The 19,627-nt window shown below is 37.8% G+C and overlaps 1 protein-coding gene across 3 annotated transcripts in view; it reads right to left on the reverse strand.

The window, feature by feature from the left end:
• Eps8 (epidermal growth factor receptor pathway substrate 8) overlaps positions 1-19,627 on the reverse strand; it is a 106,584-nt gene that overhangs the window by 51,950 nt on the left and 35,007 nt on the right. For 2 of the 3 annotated variants that reach the window (XM_004626096.3, XM_023709542.1), the window contains exons 2-6: positions 16,670-16,749; positions 14,599-14,675; positions 3,059-3,126; positions 1,889-2,050; positions 1,611-1,760 (exon numbers count right to left, since the gene is read on the reverse strand). In XM_004626096.3, the coding sequence (XP_004626153.1) occupies positions 1,611-1,760; positions 1,889-2,050; positions 3,059-3,126; positions 14,599-14,675; positions 16,670-16,731 (519 nt within the window). In that variant the 5' untranslated portion in view covers positions 16,732-16,749. Of the gene's footprint in view, positions 1-1,610; positions 1,761-1,888; positions 2,051-3,058; positions 3,127-14,598; positions 14,676-16,669; positions 16,750-18,339; positions 18,346-19,627 lie in introns of all 3 variants that reach the window. The other variant, XM_023709543.1, reaches the window with a different exon arrangement.

Here is a 19,627-nt window from a genome sequence, read left to right on the forward strand (position 1 = left end):
AAGGAAGGAAGGAAGGAAGAAAGAAAGAAAGAAAGAAAGAAAGAAAGAAAGAAAGAAAGAAAGAAAGAAAGAAAGAAAGAAAGAAAGAGCGAGCATGGCTAGGCATATTGAGCGTCTCATGGAGAGGCTTCTTATGCTAAGAGAAATTTTACTACTAAGGTAGAAAGGAGCTCTGAATGAAGTCCTTGCTCAAAAAACTTGAAAACTCAAAATTGATATTAGATGATCTAATAAAAGAAATCATACTATTTTTCACTGAGTCTAGACATTTTTAATCAGCTGAGGAAGTAAATGTCTTATACAGAGACTTTGGCATTAATGGCTGAATGTGTTGTCACTTAGAGGCACAAGAGCTTCAGTCAGAATGAAAGAGTATTTGAACCTATCTCTAGTATCATCTCATATCAGAGAATTCATGCATTTTATTCCTAAAACTGATAGCCAGGAGCTTTATTTAGCATAGTACTGTAGTTCTTTGCTCCCAAGGTGACTGAGCATAGTCACAAACACTAAATTTGAAATATTCTTTGACTTAGTACTCCATTTTGAAAATGTGTGAATTAAATTTGGTTCAGAGCAAAACACTTGCTTTAATGTTTATGATTTTAACAATATAGTCTTACCAAATTCTCTATATAACTTATGAGTTTTAAAGGGACTACAGCATGTAAAAAATTCAATGAATACCTTATATACAGAATACCTAAATGCCACAGCTCCTTTCAAATAAAAATTTAAGAAATCATCTATAATATAAATTGAAAGTAGAAGATATTTGTAAATATATTACTCATAGTCAATCTTAATTTACCTGTGGTATTTTAATGTCAAAGAAGTACAAGAAAGAATCAGTGTTTCCTTATGTTGGCTTTCCAAAAATATCTTCATTAAAAAAGTTGCAAGTATAGTCTATTACATACTCAAAATGATAAATCACTACTTTGGTAAGGTACCCATCAACAAAAAGTTATTTCCTTTTTACAGAGATCAACTCAGGAAATAAAGACATTCAAGGCTGATGATAACTTCTAAGGTCCAATAAGGCATCACAAATTATAATCTTCTGAAAATCAGAGCATAATTTGAGATATAAATTTTCAGGAAATAGCCTGCTAGTACTGGCCACTCTGCTCAACCATTTTCACTCTTCACTTAGGGATTACAGATCCTGCACGATTATTTAAGTCACATAATTAAGTGGTGAACTTTAAATCAAGATCATGTCCAAGTGCGTCACTGCAATTACTTCTACTATATGATTAGTACAGAATAAAATAGAAGACTCGCATGATTATTTATTGTCTATGAATCATGATTTTGGAAGATTCAATTTTTAATCACAAGTCCAAGATCCTTGATGAGAATATATTGTCTATACTTTTTAAATGAAATAAACAAAATGCATCTGAATTTTTAATGTCACCCTATTTTTTTCCTTACTTAGTACTGAGACACTGAGGAATATGTAGTAGTATAGTACACACCCAGGGCATACTAAGCCATTTATGTCTCAGAACTAAAAACGCTAGTACCCAACCTGACAGCCACATGATAGAAACAATTAACACTGGCCAGAATGTTTGTTTAAGTGAGGAAAAGGTCACTTTTACCTTAACTTCATCACACTGGAAAAGGTGAAGGTCGGGCTTGTTCTGAGTTGGCTCTTTGCACACCAGGGCAAGAATTGAATCATAGTTGCAGGAATGCATCACAGCTTGGCAATGCTGGATTGTGTTTAAAGGAAAATTCTCCAACTCATTCTGCGAATAAAATAAGTATTTCACTTTACTGGACTGCCACATGCTTTGTCATTTTCTGACCTGATGCTACCCATTCACATGTGTGGTGGTTTCTTAAGAACAAAACTGCACAGTTTTCACACACTTGCCTTTGACTCTAAATCAATCAGGCTCACGGCCCGGTCATCCACTTGCAGAATCATATCTTGCGTCCATACTTTGCCCTTGGCATCGAGCAACTTCAGCTTCCTTATTCCATCATCAACAGTTATCATAGCATCTTTCCGATCCAGAACAAAGGTAGTCAGGTGCTTATAATTGAGGTAAAGGGAAAGACATTTACAATATACACAAACATATAATCTGTTAACACACATGTGCCCAAAAATCAGAATTAAGCCAACTGAGGTCAAATAGCAGAAAAGTAAAGGCTATACACAAAATACTATACACTTTCATGATTATCATACTCAGAGAATAAAATCAAACAAGGTTTTGTTGAATATAGAGGGTAACATCTAGATTGACGAGATATCCAAATCTATTTCACAACCAGCCACGTTGAACTACATGGCTATATGCTGACACAGAAACAAACTCTTAAGAGCTTCAATAGAGTTCTTGCTAACTAAACCTTCCTTTGCTTTACTATAGTTGTCTAAGTGCTGCTCAGTAGCAGTCTACAAGGCACTTACAACACTGATCACAAATACCTCCCCTACGAGCAGTAGTTCTACTCTGTGACAACTGCCAGTCTTCTCATTCTACAGAATCCACTAACTGAAATGAAATTAAGTATGCTAGAGTCAGGTCAAAAAACAAATAGCGGAGCAATTTAAAAGCTACTTCCCTGCTCAAACATTTTTTTATTATAAGCAGAGATCACCTGGATTCAAATTAAGAACAAATACATTGAAAGGTAACAACAGAGCAACAATGGAAAAGAACTCATTTATTTAAATAGAACTAGTCACAACTGGAGATAAAAACTAAAAACAGATGGAAACCACTCATCATGTCAAGGCTTAATTTCATGAAGATTCTAGAGTATAAAATAGAAGCCTTTGTTTTAAGTGAAATAGGGCTGGGAATGATGAATGGGTATTAGTTATGGTTTTAACTTATCTATTATGAAAATAGAACCCAGACTAACAAAATACTATTATACATAACATTCTCAGGAAGTAAATGTAAAGGAAAGGTGAACACAACTTAAAATACATCATAAGAATAAAGTCAAATATAATTCTGATTTTACTTCCAATTTTCATGTCCCTCAAGAAACCTCCTAAATATTAGCAAACACCAAAGTGACTTACTTCAACTCTGTACTGGGATATATCTGACACACTGCTCACACTGTCACGGGCATAATTCTTCCTTTGTTCTGAAACATAAATTTCAAAAGGCATTATTTATCTCTAGCAGGATGAAGTCCCTCTATTGGAGTCATGTGGTCATCTCCAAAACTAGTCTATCTCCCATAAAAATACAGTAGTTGACAAATCACCATTGTGTGGTGCATCTGAAAACATTCATTGTTCATAATAAATCCAAAAGCCACAGGAAAGCCTAAATGATATGCAAAAGCCAAGATAAATTTTGAGAATTTGAAATCTTAACAAGAATATAAATGTTCTAAGAAAAAAGTCACTTTAGCTAAAGATTTTATTAATCAAGGATCTACCACTTGCTAGAAAACAAGAAAAATATCTTGTAAATTGCATTTGTTAATGCACTGAGATAAAAATGCAATTGTAAATATTGTCATAGATACTGTATTATATGAGTCAGACCACACTGTTAAAATAATAGACACAAAAGGAGCATCTCCTTTACAATATCCCAATGATGCACAGTGTTAGAGGAGACTTAAAGCATGATTCAATCATATGACCACTATCAACAGTAGCAATTATCACACATCAGCAAAACATAAATATAATGCTTAGAGTAGTGGATACAAGCTGATAGGAAAAGTGAGGATGTTGGGTAGGCAGCCACCACAGCAAACTACTTTAGAAAGCAAAACAAACCATTGACTTTCAAGAATGCTGCAAAGCCAAAAAAGAACATTAAAATATAAAGTAAGCGTTGGCATTAGTTTTGCTATTTGTAACTTTCTATGGAGCAACGTATTTGTAAATTTGGGGTTGTGCTATTTCTTCTAAAGCAGAATTCTATGATTAAGAAGAACTCTAAGAGAGGAATCAGATAATTTTTAAAGTATAAGTTTGGCTCTGTGACTGCTTAAGAAATGAAATATGGTCAAAACAGTTCATGGGCTGTGTCTCAGGATCCTCACTGTGAAGTGAAAGCATCAAACAACATACAAGCCCCGAAGACCTTTAAGGTCTTACATTGTGACACACAATACATGTCTGTGTGCACATTTATACAAGCTGGGCTTCCTGAGCCAAGATGTTCTAAATTTAAACATGTTGTTTCCAGTTAATACGACACTCTTAAATATGCCTACAATGGAAGGTGAAAGGTTTGCCGAACATAAAGAAAAACAAGTACAAAAACATAAATTATATAAGTAAGCTCAGAATGTTAACATGGATGGTTAAAAACTTGGTAATTTTTGTTTTATAAAATATCGAAAAAAAGAAAAAACAAAATATAACATCAAAAAGTAATAAATTCATCTTATGAATTTATTTATAAAACTTAAATGAAATGAAAATCTCCCTGTTTCTTGTCTCGGTATCACTCAATATTATCCCAATAGAGTCTATTTTTGGCTTTGCAGCATTAAAATTGCTTAATAAAAACATACACACTACAAAATTCAGTCTCTGCCACCTTTCTTTTTTTGTTTGGATGATGACCTGAAGAAGTATGATCCATCTGGTCCTACCAAAATAAGGTGGTCAAAAAGAAAGATCCAGTTTCATGTCAAATTTTTCTAGTCCAATAGAAGAAGACATTTGCTTGTGTCATTGTATGTAACATATCCAGAAAAAGTGAGCCACCATAACTTTTCTGATTATGAAAGGAGTAATCGATGTGAGCTATCAACATGGGTAGTTCCTTTGGGGAAAATCATTATAACTCTTGAAATATACAACACAATTCAGAGATGTATCTGACAAACCACTGGCTTCCGTGATGGACTCGAACCATCACAGAACCATCACATCATGGGAGTATTTCTACCTTTTTTGATCGGATCTGAAAGCAGCAGCAGAAGTAACAGGGTTATGACAAGCAGCCCGTATTCAGAAGACCAGAATGAATTGCCAGTTGCTGCTGTGCCGTCTCTCAGGTAGATGATTGTTCAAAAAGAAGGGGGTAGTGAATGAAGGCAGGAGACAGGAAAAGGAATGTTGCGGGACTGTCCTGCTCCAACGTTGTATATGGTTAGATTTTTGGACTTAAGTGTAAACATAAGAATTACATAGTTTTTTATGCCTATTTTAAAAATATATTCTAATTTTTAAATGTTTTTTTCATCATATTCTGTAGGGACTTAAAGTTCAATATATCAATACTTGATGAAAAATACCTGTTCCATGTTATGCCCAAGATGTTTGATATTCAGATAGATAGTGAGGTTAAGCTTAACAGCCTAGGTTGTATGGTAATAACAATAAACTTCTCTTCTGGAGGGTTAACAACCTAAGTTTGCAGACCAAAATTAGAGAAAAAGGAGGGCCAGAAGGAAAGCCAACATTTTGGCCCTAGCCTTCTAAGGTCAATTAAGACTCAGGACATATGAGAACTTGTACTGTAATGTCACGTAACTCAGTAGTGTCCCAAATTTTCTGATCAAGGAGATTATGGGGCCAAAGAGGAAAGTGATCGATGATGTAGAGTGTGCCTAAGGAGAGTCACATGGAGAGAAAACATTCTCTCAGGCTTTCGCAGAGAGCACATTGTCCAAGCAATGGCCGTGACTCATCCACATGGCTGACACTGACGAAAGATGTACAATCTGAGGTACAGGATCTTAGGATAAATCATGAGGGGATTTCACTGACCTTATCAGACCCAAAAGCTACAACTCTTGTTGCATAGGTCTTGCTTCATCTTGGTCTTAACCATCCAGCAGAAAAGTATAAAAATGAAGTATAAGAAGTAAAGCCATGCTGTTATGTTGAGCTGTAGGGGACTCAGGTCAACAACTTCTGACATTGCCAGTGAAGCGGAAGACCCAATACTATTATGGACTACTGGATTCTTTTAGAATATTGTGTTGAGTTAACACACCTATAATATTCAAATAATGGAACTAAACAAAAAAAGGGGATACAGATGAATGTCCATTTTGTATCTGTGCATTCAAAGTGGTTAGGATAGATATATAGTTACATTCTCTTAATGAATAGAGGAATTTGTTCTAATGGTGTTTGTAAATAGGATATCATGTCTGCATTTTGTACAGCAATTAACCACTAGGAAGAACATATGCAATGTGTTATTTATTGAAACTGTCCTACCAATTTGGTTTGAAACTGTCTCATTGCTATTTGCTTCTCAATAAAATTATGGGGAAAAATAAAATAAAAAAATTTAAAAAGTAACAGGGTTGCCATGGTATCCAATTAGGGAGGAGTTGCTTTAGGATATTCAAATACTTGACTGGGTCTTTCAGATAAATGACTGGTAGACAGAACTGAGAGTCGAAAATATTGCATATTGGTACTTTATTTTCTCATTATAAACAGTAAGAATTTATTTCCCCAGATTTCCTAAGAGTTTCTTAACCTCATGACATAACTCGCAGAGACAGAAAAGGCTATGTGATAGCATTTGACATCAACTGACCACTCTGATGATATACAAGGTAAAGTGTTATTTCTAGTATTTTTTTTTTCAGAGCCGGGGATTGAACTCAGGCCCTTGCACTTGCCAGGCAAGTGCTTATTCTACACTATTTCTAGTATTTAAAAAGAAAAACTATTTTAGAAATTCTGAAGCTATTTTCTTTCAGCTTGTGTCACTGTATTTCACATATCCAGAAAAAGTGAACATGTTATACAATAAATAAGATGGATAATACAGAAAATTATCCTTAAAGATTCTAAAAGTTACTGATGCCCCAAAATGGATTCATAAATAAACTAGTTGGCCAGTGATGTTAATGAATGAGTAAAAGTTAATATTAATATCTTAATAGACAATTTTTATTTATTTATTTATTTATTTATTTATTTATTTATTTATTTTGGCAGAAACGGGGAATGAACTCAGGCCCTTGCGCTTGCCCGGGAAGCGCTTATTCCACTGAGCCATCTTCCCGGCCCCTATAGACAACTTTAAAATGAGTCCTAAAGTATATCTGTAGTGTATTTTATTTCTGAAAGAATCATATGCACTCACAAATACAGTTGTAAATAATAATTGTTCTCCTAAACAGAAAACCTCACCAAAGCCTTAAGATAGTATAAAAAGCCCACGTGAAGCCTTCAGAGTCCAGGGTGCTCACCATTATTAAATAAATGATGCATGAAGCCTTCAGTACCAGTCAAGAGTTAGCTTTCAGTGAAACCCATCACTTTCCTCAACACCGGCTCTCACGCGTGGCTGCCCATGAGAATGGACCTAACACACACAGGGTGGGTCCTGTCTGCAGAGATTCTCCAGGGATCAGTCTAGGCTGCAACCCAGGGTATCTGAAGGTGTATCCAGTGCTGAAAACCACCACTCCAAATCTGTATAATCATCTACTATCTGCTTTTAAGAATAAGATTTTCCTATCCAAGTTAAGAACGTAACTCATAGTCAAATGACATAGTAGATAATATACACAAGCATAAATCTGGTAGTGAAGTTTGTTTGATTGATTTATTTATTTATTTATTTATTTATTTATTTGGTACAGGGTCTCCCTATGCAGCTCAGACTCACAGTGTTTCTCCTGTCTCACGCTCCCCAGCACTAGTGTTACAGACATGTGCCACCACACCTGGTTCTGGGGCAGGCTTGGACCGGAGATCAAATTCAGGTCCTTGTGCTTGCCAGGCAGGTGCTTAGACCACTGGACTATCTCCCCAGTCCCTTGGGTTTTTAACATTAGGAGTTTCTCAATGCCTGATGTAAGAGTAAATCAGTCTCTCCCCATCTCCCTCTGCCTCTGTCTGTCCTTCAGAATCAAATATAGTTAGGAATAAACTTTACGTGCTTACAGTGTAGCACTTGCTGTGTTTCCCTATTTTTTAATTTGTTTTTATCCTATGAGTATATAAAATTATTAATGGTTTATCTTCAGGTCAGAAATATTATATCCAGATTTTGTTTAACTCTTTAGTATAACAATATACGGTTTTGCATCTATAAACAAGTATGCGGGTCTCAGTATTGCATCCTGTTCCCTTTTGTCAGTTCTGCTGCTCGTGCATAGCGTAGCAGCATCTGAAATAGCTAACAGAGACACAGGTAATATTCACAGGACCGCTTTCTCCTTTTGTAAACATGAGGTGTAGCTTAGAAATTAAGGATTAGAAATTAGACCCTTGGAAAGAAAATATCTGGCTCTGTTATACAATGGATAGCGCACTGGCCTTCAAGCAAGCATGGAAAGAAAAAATAATGCTGAAAGCAGCTGTTGAATCTTTTTCCTACTAACTAAAACAACAGGCTGCCACTCACCTTAACTTTAGAAATACAAAACTTTCAACCACAGTGATGGGTTCCTCTTTCGCTAGGTCAGTAAGTGTGGAATTTCGACAGAAGAAAGCTGCTGCAGTGAGTATGAAGCACTGAGCTGTATCGCAAGCTCTCATCAGTAGAGTTTGGCAAATCAGTAGCCAAACCAAAAGTCTGCTTTAAAAAACAAACAAGAAGGCAAGTATGGTGGTACATGCCTGAAATCCCAGCCTTCTGGAAGGCTAAGACAGAAAGATCAAAAATTTGAAACCAGCAGGGATAACTGAGTCCCTCTCTTAAAGTAAATAGATTTAAAAAAAAAAAAATGGCTCAGTATGGTGAGGGTACAACTCACCGTAAGGCCCTGAGTTCAATTCCCACTACAGCATTAAAAAAAATCACTTTTACAAAGCTACATTACAGCTGGCTTTTTAAAAAAAATCTAAAGTGGCTTATTTTATGAGAACAAAATCAGATTTAAGTTGGAAATTTGCCAAACTGTTTTGGGACTCACCTGCTCTGTCACTCTGTGTTAAGGTGCATATTACTGCTAATGCTGCCCGCCAGTGTGATATTAGTTAATTATGGGCTATTTACTTCTTAAGCAATTTCCAACAAAACACAACATTTTGCTCTTAAAAAAAAAAGATGTAAATGTTTTTCTCAGTGAAATACACACTGTAAAATAAGAGGATGGGGAAAATGGAAATCAGCACCACTTGAATTCATAGGAGCATGTTTAGCCTTCAATTAGACAGAGTCCAGCATTGAACAAAGAGCAGGAGACAGAGGACGAAAATTAAGACAGCTGTAAGAAGAGAAATACGGGAGGCAAGTGGCCACTCAGGAAACAGCACCTTCAGAGCACTGCTAGGAGAAAGCTCATTTGGAAAGCACTGTGTAGACATCCAGGGCAGCTTTTAGTAAACCTGAATACACAGAAAGTGGGGAGTTTGTAGGCTATGTAGACTCAATTCTTACCAGGTCCTCCCCAGGAACATGACCAAAGCCAGAAAAATACCATTCTTTGATCTTGTTACTATTACAGAAAGTTCAAATATAAGGCTAAAATGAGACGTGTGGGAGTGCTTGATATTTATCTAACAATATTAGGCCTTCTGATCATATACATATCAATATTACCAAGATTTACTAATGAGCAATTCCAATGAATTGGAGTTTTTCTGGTGAAGATGGTGTTAAGCAGCTGATTATTTATCACAGTTCTCATATTCCAAATTTTGCAAAAACTAATTGCAAAGTTACTTCTCTAGAAAGTTCAGCTACTCAGAACAGCAGAAAATCCATACTTAGATAAAATAAATCTTCCATATGGCCCTTTGACAGCCCTCAATGTACAATCTACAAGGAGATTCTCAATTCCACACTCAGGATCAATTCACTAGCCTGATTGCGTACGTACCTTCTCAGCCCACAGGAACTGGAAGCCAAGCTAGAAGTAGGCATGTTCCTAACAGGGATATCAGACAGGGTTAGAATTCAGCCCCATGGACTCAGGTCAGTAATTTCCGACACTGCCAGTTAAACAGAAGACCCAATGCTATTATGGGCTACTGGACTCTTTTAGAATATTTTGCTGAGTTTACACACCTATAATATTCAACAACAGAACTTAAAAAAATTGGGGTATAACTATGAATGTCCATTTTGTATCTGTGTATTCAAAGTGGTTAGGATAGATATATAGTTGCATTCTCTTAATGAATAGAATGATTTTTTCTAATGGTGTTTGTAAGTAGGATCACAAGTCTGCATCTTGTATAGCAATTAACCACTAAGAAGAATATGTGCAGTGTATTATTTGTTGAAACTGTACTTTCGATTTGATTTGAAACTGTCTCATTGCTATATGTTTATCAATAAAACTTTGAAAGGAAAAAAAAAGAAAAAAAGAAACAACTCATGGAATCTTTTGGTGACTCCAAGAGTGTGTACCTCTTCAAAAAAAAAAAAAAAAAAAAAAAGAATTCAACCCCATGGAAGAAGCAGACTCAACCATCCCAAATGGATAAAATTCTGGATCATCTGGTGCGAAGGTAAGTGACACAGCTTCAGAGAACAGCACGGTGTGCAGACAGCCAGCACACCCACCACGCTGAGTCACCAGCAAGTGTTACAGGTGTCGCACCCAGAGGAAAATGAATATTTAATACTCTTGTCAAGTAGCTCCTTTAAAAACCATTTCAAAATTTAATGCTTCACGAGTTTCAAAAGCTGGAGAAATATACATGAAATTTCAATTCTCTAACAGCGGGAGCTACATGAAATGATACTGTCAGGAGACAAATACAAGGGGAGAAAAAGTAATATTTATTGTCCAAAGTATGAATTACACTTTGTCAGCAGAGTGGTGATGCAGGGCCTCTCACATGCAGGATTGAAAATTTCTTGTACAATAACAAAGAAATGACAGAACAGAGTGACTAAAGTTGTGGCCTATTTTAACTATTTTTCTTTGATAGTCTAGATATCGCTGCCCCAGAAAAGGTTTTACTGCCTTATAAGACATAATACATGTTACAGAATTTGTCTTTTGCCTACTGTGTGATCAACAGTGATAAGCTCTAAATATATGATGAAGGCTAGCTCTTAATCTAGTTAAAATATCACTATGATTATATATTTAATCTATAATCTATAACCTATATATCATCATGTTAATATCAGAAAACTAAATTTGAGGATCTTGAATTTGAGAACCAAGGACAAAAAGCGACCCTCAGGTATCCTCTTCATTCCCATGATAAAGTTATTATTTCGGCTTTCTCACACAAATTTACCACAGTGTTGCCAGCATTGCTATTTTCCAGATGAGGAGACAGGATCAATAGGTTAATTGTTTGTTCAAAACAGCAACAATGTGGTGCAGGTGCCTCTAACCCAAGATGCCTGTGCACGCTCCCAGAGTAGGAACAACGTGTCCCAGCTGGAGGGCTTTCACAAAAAGGACAGGCTTCAGGGAGCCTCTGACACCGCACCTCTCCCACAGGTAGGGTGTGAGATGCTGGGACCCCCATTAGAAGACTCCCGTCCCTGTGCCCTAAACAGCGTCCTCCTCCCACTAGGTCATGCAATACCCACAAAGACAAACTAACTCTCAGGAGGCTTGTTCACTGGACTTCATACTTGCGAAAGGACAGTTTGTGAAGATTCATGAATTGTGAGGTGATAAACTATCTCTCCACCCAATTTTCAGTTCCAGAGAGTTAAGAGTATGCACATAGGGTGGGCTGCTAACCGCTCACAAGGCTAAATAAGCCTTCAACTAGCATTCATTGCCAAATTTTATTCAAGACAGGAATATAATTTTAACTGCAACTCATCCATTCATCTAAACACTCTACAGGCATTTACAGGTAAGCTGTGATCTGGAGAGGGAAGTAACCTCGTGTGTGTGTGTGTGTGTGTGTGTGTGTGTGTGTCTGTGCACGGCTGGATGGAGTGCTGACTGTTATACACAAACATTAATGGAACACCATGCACCACCTGAAGGAACCTGAAACCATCTTCTAAGCCCAAGATACTGATATCTTTCCTCCCCATAACATGCCTCTGGTCTGTCCCTTGTCACCTTAGTCTTTACATCCTATGTTCTACCTATACGCAGTTCATTTTCATGACACTACACAAAACCTGACATATTTTCTTATGATTAGTGTTCCAAGTGTTTGTGACCTTGAACAATCATTTAACTGCAAAAAAAAAAAAAAAGCCTCAGATTGCTTCACATGTAAAAGATAGGAAAATAAAAATTTACTTTTAACACTGAACATTTTAAATTCTTGAACCTATGATTTTAGGAAGCCATACTCAACATACACAAAAATTAAAATGTATAGGTAAGTTGTATTTTCTATCATTTTTTGGGTAGGTCTCTGACAATAGACTTTTGGACTGGTGGGTTTATGACAGGATGAATTAATTGCTTACAAAATGTCTTAGGGTTATTAATAGATGACTAATTTGTCTACATTTCTCAAATGTAGACTTACCTGTTTCCATTTATACTTATCAAATCCATTTTCCATTTCGTTACAAGTGACCTAAAACAAATTTCACTCCCCCAATTAAAATGCATTGAAGGCTGCTCAATACTAAGAAATGAGTCTCCCAGATGTGTTTTGTGGACAATTGTCCAACCTTATTTCACATCAGTCTGCCTTTTGCTTCCAAGTTGACACCAACCTGCTTGTAGCTCATTAATTCTTTACATTCATGCTACAAGTGGCAACTGGGCCCCAGTGATGCATGAGTCACTGGGCTGAAAAGCATGGTCAGCCCTGAAGTGAACAAGAGAAAGGCCGGCTGCTTGCACCAAGCCAAGAGCCTACCTCTGGGGAGTTTCGTGGCTGGTTGATTATGGCTTCCACCTACCCCTTGTGTCTGAAGAACACTGATAGGTTACGGCCTGAGTATAAACTGCTGAATCATATGGTCCTCATCCTACATGGCTGAATGCCCCAAACAACAGCTTGTCTCCCTAATGACCACTTCCTCCTTCTTCCCCACCCCAGTCCTAGATACCTTTCCATGCATATAAGGGAGCCCCCAGTCAGCTCCTCATGTGTCACTGAGCCTGCCCCTCAGACTCCATCCCTAGTCCATAAAAGTCTCAGCCTTCCTTTGTCTCAGGTCAGAGGATCCCCCATCTCCCTCAGATTCTCTCTGGGTCTTCAGAGTCAATTGAGGCCTCTTTTATCTTTCCTGTCTCTTTACTGAGCTACTGGAAATCCTAACAAACACAGCTTACCTTTCAGAGCTCAGCTCAGGCCTATGGGAAACCCCTGTTCACTGCCCCTACCCTCTAAAAGAGCTGCCCACTCCCCTGCTCCTGGGACACACTGCTATCCGAGCTCGGAAAGTCGTTTATTACACTAGTAAGGGGCTGGGGAGATAGCTCAATAGAATAAGCACTTGCCTGGCAAGTGCAAGGGCCAGAGTTCAATCCCCAGTTCCACCAAAAAAAAAAAAAAGACGACACAATAGTGAGTGGCCAGTTTGCCTCACACACTGAGAGAAGCAAGGGCAATCTCTTAGCCATTCTTTAAATTAAGGAAAGAGCTTGGACATAGAAACTGGGATGAGCAGAGTACACAGATCCACTTAACATCTATCTAGGAAGAAAGCATGAAGGAGATATTGACTTTATTTTCACAAAGTTTGTTTTCCTTTTTGGTTTTTTTCAAAGTCATTATAGACTATGAGTTCCTTTATAATCAGGGATTTAGAAAGTATCATTGGAAACTGGGCGTGGTGTCACATGCCTGTAATCCCAGCACTTGGGAGGCTGAAAATAGAAGAATCACTACAAGTCCAATCTAGTAGTGAGACCCTGTAGACCCTGCAGACCCTGTACCAAATACATTTTTTGGTTTGACTCAGTATGGTATTCAAGAAAATTGACTTGGGCTGGGGAGATGGCTCAGTGGAATAAGCGCTTCCCTGGCAAGCGCAAGGGCCTGAGTTCAATCCCTGGTTCGACAAAAAAAAAGGAAAAAAGAAAAGAAAATTGACTTGATCCTTTTATAGCTCAGCATATTAACACTGCTGAATTCAAGTACCTACAACTGGCATCAAGTATTAAAAGGTCCTTTAAAGACTTCTCCAAATACAGCTTCTCTAACAATAATGGAACACCCATCTCTGACGAAACAAAACAAAAAAGGGGGATATAAATAAAGGACTACTTGTAGTGAAGTTAGAGTTAGATTAGAGAAAAACCTTGCCTATTTTACAGTACAGAAGGAAATATACAAGTGTGAATCCCGCTGTAATAGTACTTCAAGTTCAAGAGCTAGAAGCAAAATGTTCTGTCATCAGTCAGCCCATAATCAAATGCATCATTCACAATATCAGCAAACATACTACAAAAACAAAAAAATTCACTAATGGGTGCATGCAAATATTTCTGAAGCCACTTCGATACATTTTATCTCCCAAACTGTATGTCAAAAGCATAGCTCCTATCTGTGGAAGTCCCTGTGAAAATTCTTTTTTTTTTTAATTTTTATTTATTTATTTATTTATTTATTTATTTTTGCAGAACCGGGGATTGAACTCAGGCCCTTGTGCTTGCCAGGGAAGCACTTATTCCACTGAGCCATCTCCCCAACCCCGAAAGTTCTTTTTTAAAGTAATCCTCATTTAGCTGTCACTACTTCATTCGAAGGTATGGGTTCAAACTACGACCTTGAAGATGTAAATTCATAAGAAGTGGCAAAAAGCAGACAAGAAATAGACATACCATAAAGGGCCTTTGCACTTGTTTTTGAACCGTGTTCTCTGTCCATCTGAGAATAGGTGGGTGATGATCCGTAGCCGCTGTAATTAAACATGGTCACTGTGTTGAGTTAAAGTCCAAAATAAGTAATAAAAATTCAGAAAGAGAAAATAAAAATTCCAGTGTACTATCATCACTGTGTGTTTTGCAAGAAACATACCTAGTTTATACTGAGTTTGCCAAAGTGAGCAAAATCCTGCTCTGGTGAGTGGAGAATAACTAGAATATAAACCACATGAGCCCAGGGAGGATGGAGCTGGGGCAAATCACGGTCCACAACGGTAATCCAGATTGTAGTCAAGAGGACTCATCAAGGTTGGAACTTTCCTTGGAAAATGTAAATTTTCCAATTTAAAATGACAATCGAGGGGTAAAACACTTCCAGGGATTTAAACTGCAATGGAATAGACACTGTCTTCAAAAATACTTAATCTACATATCATTTTCATTGAATTTGACCCACTTTACCCTATACCTTTGCCTCTCACTACTAATATGCTAAATAAAAAAAATATTGATTGATTTGTATTTTGTTCCTTTATCAAGCTCCAAAACTTGGTCGAGGGTGTGGAAGGAGGACACTGACAATAAGACAAGTAAGCCAAATAGCTACAACAGGACACGGGGGGTCTGGGTAGAAAGACACATGGGACCAGGGAAGGACTAACTCCTTAGCAGCATAGCCAGGGAGACGTCTCCACTAGGTTGACACATAAGCAGAAGCTTAAAGAATGGAAAGAAGCTCAACAGGCAGGTGGAGAACCCCGTGAGGGAGACATACAGGAAACTGGCTGGAGAGAAAAATGCAGTGCAAAGCATTGGAGGGAAAAGGCGCTGCCACATGCCCAGAACAGATACATAACTGGAGATCAGAGGCAGGTCACGGGCTAGTGACACGTACTTAATTAAATTTTCTATTTGTTTAAATTCTGTTTTAAATCTTTTATTTATTTACTTGGTACAGGATCTCACTCAGACTCATAGTGATCCTCCTGCCTCAGCTTCCCAGCACTGGTATTATAGCAGTATGCCACTGTGCCCAGTTTTGGAGCTGGCAGCCTTGCCTACTATTCCTGGGCTAGCACAGCATGCTGTACTGGGGATCAAACCCAGTTCCTTGTACTTGCCAGGCAGGCGCTTAGACCGCTGAGCTATCTCCCCAGCCCTTAAATTTTCATTTCCCAAGTATAGTGCATATTATCTGTCCTGAAATAATGACTGAAATACATATCACAATGGCCAATATCAAGTAACTTTAGGCACAATATAGAAAATGCTGGCCACTTGAGTCAGATTTGTGATTTCAAGTTGTACGGACCCACTGGAAATGTTTTGTTTGCCAGATTTTTTGTTTTATTTTGCTTTCTTTTTCAAAATGGTAAATATCTTGAAGGTTTGGACTAAATGATACTGAACACGCCTCAAATGGCAATGATTTACAGCCATCAGAATGCTCCAAAGAGGGCTGGCCAAATAGTTCAGTGGATTAAAGTGTCTGCAAGCAGGCCCAGGGGCCAGGGTTTGATCCCAGGGCCAGCTGTGTCGGCCCCACCCCCAGGGCATGCTGAGACGCGATTGAGACTGGGTATACTGGTGCACACCTGTAATCCCAGCACTTGGGAGGCTATAAACAGGAGAATCACTAGGAGTCCAATCTACGCGGTGAGACCCTGAAAACCCTGTAAACCCATCCCTAAGATATACAAAAAAGAAAGAAAAAAAAAAAAGAATTTTCCAAAGGAACTCAAAGCTCTTAGCAGAGTACATAACTACAAAAAGCAATAAAATGTGAAATACCAGATTGAAGCATCTTTTAGCTATAAGATTACACCACAAAGACTGATATTACTTAACTATCTCATTCCTATGAGACACAGTAAACTTTTAATGACAACACGCACTAGTAATAAAAAGGCTAATGAGCAATGAACTCCATAAAGAAATGCAATTTAATCCTTTAATTAAAAATATAACAAATTAAAAGTACCAAATCCAACTGCCCCAAAACAAATTAAGTATAAACCTTTCAACTTACTTCATTTGAGATGGGTACGTTCCAAAACCACTGGGGTGGTTAGAAATATGACCATTCATCATGCCCCAATCTCCTTCACTCTAAAAAAAATAGATAAGCACATTGATTAAAGGCAATAAAGGGTTATGATGCCTTAGTGACACATCTTACTCAACAATCTGAGTCACTGCCATGAACAATATTAGAAATATCAACAAAGATTTCCATCCTTATAGAAAACACTTTTAAAAACAACACTACATGTTTAACTCCTCAACCACTTTTAGATCCATTTAACAAAAGGCACAAATTTGACAGAATGAACAAGAATAAATAAGTCTGTCCTAGTCCCAAACAGATGCCCTTTTCTTTCATCTAGAGGATCCTGCTCCATGTGATTTATGTCAGGGACATTTGGTCCTCCTGAACTCGGTGTCACTAAATTATTTTAGACCTTGTCTTACTTTTTGGCTTTTGAATTTTTGCATATATGATAACTAAGAGTTAGGACACACCTTACCTTTACTATATAAAACAAGGGCAAACAGGGTGAAAGGTCAGACAGTGATTGACTATTTTATGGCAGGTACTAAAACAGGTGCCAGGACTACCATGATGGGCAAACTAGATACGGTCCCAGCTACAGGACCAGTAGCCTAGTGGGAAACATGGAGCTCAATGCATAAATATAAAGTCATATGTTGCAGTTCTCCAAAGTTATCACAAAGAGAAAATTCAGGGTGCTGTAAGAGCACAGGATCAGGAAACAATTCAGATAGAAAGGGCATCACAGAAATGATCTTCAAGACTTTGTAGTATTGTGTGTGTTTTCTTCAAACAGACTTCAGTTCAATTGCAATGTCCAGGAATACTTTTGCCAAGCACCCTGAGTAAACACAGTCCCACCCTCAAATACCCTGCACACTATAAGCAATCTCTTCAAAGCATTTACCAACAGTATTCATTTGCTTAAATTAATTCCGGATTTCTCTAGACTGCTAGCTCTAAAAAGTACAGTGACCAATTTGATGACTGCCTAGCACAGAATGTGCTCATTAAATAGTTATTTGAAGAAAGGGAAATTCACATTCCTCTGCCTCAAAAAACATAGCCTGGTCTTAAGAGGAAAAATAAAACAACTAATTCTTAGGGAACAAATAGTAAATAATTAAGTTCCAACGTGGGAGGCTCTGTTTTAAACCCCATAAGAGGTTTTGAGAAGGGAAAACTATCCACGTTGCAATAGCCTTTAGAAGGGCTGGTTTACTAGATGTTCTAGCTACTGAAGAATAGTTAGGATTTACCAAGAGTCTTCAAAGCACTCGGTTTATCCTATAGAGTTCACATGCTTGTCCACAACTTGAAGGGTCCCCACTGAGGAGCTAAAGGAGTTAAAAGTGTATCATCTCAAAGTATGAGCGACGGGTATATTTCAAACTGAAATCATGTGATAAGCCGTAACTTTAGCAAGGGTGACAGCCTGTCATTTTCTACATGCAGCAAGCCAAATAATCTGAGAGAGAAGTCCTCAGCAGTCTTGATTACCAGAGAGTGGTAACTGGGGCTTACCATGGACCTCAACAGATAACTCAGAAGCCACTCTCCCCTTCCTCTAACTTCTGCACCACCTCCTCCTCAGCAACACCCCTAGACTTCACTCCTGAAGCCCAGATCCATGTGTCCTACCATACCTGCACAGATTTATCATTCTTTTGTCGAAAAAATACAAAGCAACATGCTTTGGTCCTTTCTTCACACTTTCTATAAAGATCCCTGTGTACATTACAATTAATAAAGCCTGCATGCTTGCATCTTGTTGGTCAGCTCTTGCATGAATTTGGTTCCTAGACTGTGCCAAATAAGAACTAAGATGTATGTGGCAAGTGGGTAAAGGAGGGACTCCCTTCCATACAGAGCAAAGAAACCCTGATCTTTTCCCCAGGTAAGTGCTCCATTCATAAATTTGTGCTTGTTATTCCTTCTCCAGTTTATACTTAGAAACAGCCAGATGTACCACGGTAAACCAAGCCCTCACTACTGGGGTTACTGTTGAGTTTCCATAGAGTAACTATTGCCACTCAGACAAATTTCAAGCTACCAATAATTTAATGGCAGCTTGCAAAATTCTCAAGTACTTCACAATTGACTATCACACACACGTCTCTAGGACTCAACTGGAGCATGTCATTGCTATATTCTGGAACTGAGACCAGCAAAGCCCTGGAATCATGTATCACACTGGATCTACAGCAAATGGGGCTAAGACCCAGACATTCACAATAGGAACTGATAGGCTAGTGCCTATTCTGTCGTTTTCTTGCCAGGAAAATAATTTTGGTCTTCCCAGTTCCCAGGGCGGTATAAAGATCAAATGGGTTAAAATGTGGAAGTTTGTTCTAACGTTAAAAAATAAAACAGGCAGAAGTAATGTTCTTTCAAAACAAGCTGGTTCATTCAGAATGTAAACGAAGCCCCCAGGGTTTCTGCTGATTCTGACCTGGCTTGGGGATTTGAAAACACATCAGCTAGTTTCAGGGAAAAGTGATAGCCCAGCAACTCATCTTTTCCTGTTTAATTCTTCAAGACAGGCAAATAAATATACGGGTTGTGCTATAAAATAGTGATCTTTTGGTCTAGGAACATTAGAAAAGGGAATAGAAAATGTCTATTTGCTAAACTGAATTGTAAATACAGAAACCGGTCTTGTTTTGCCAACATGGTTTCACTTGTCCACCTGCTCATGTGGCAGTAGGAGGGCTTTCAAATACAGTATCTAAATGTAGCAATTATAGAACATACCTCACAATGCAAACAATTACAAATATTTGTCTTTTTTTCTCTTAGTCTTTTAAAAAATATAACCACTTTATACCTAGATAGACTACATGTATTTCTTTTTCTCTAAGTCTTACCAAAAAAAAAAAAGCTAGATGCTTTCACAAACTACTAAAACAGCTTAAAATGGGACAAGAACTTATC

This window comes from Octodon degus, unplaced genomic scaffold, assembly GCF_000260255.1.
Source record: "Octodon degus isolate 3935 unplaced genomic scaffold, OctDeg1.0 scaffold00012, whole genome shotgun sequence".
Lineage (NCBI taxonomy): Eukaryota > Metazoa > Chordata > Mammalia > Rodentia > Octodontidae > Octodon > Octodon degus.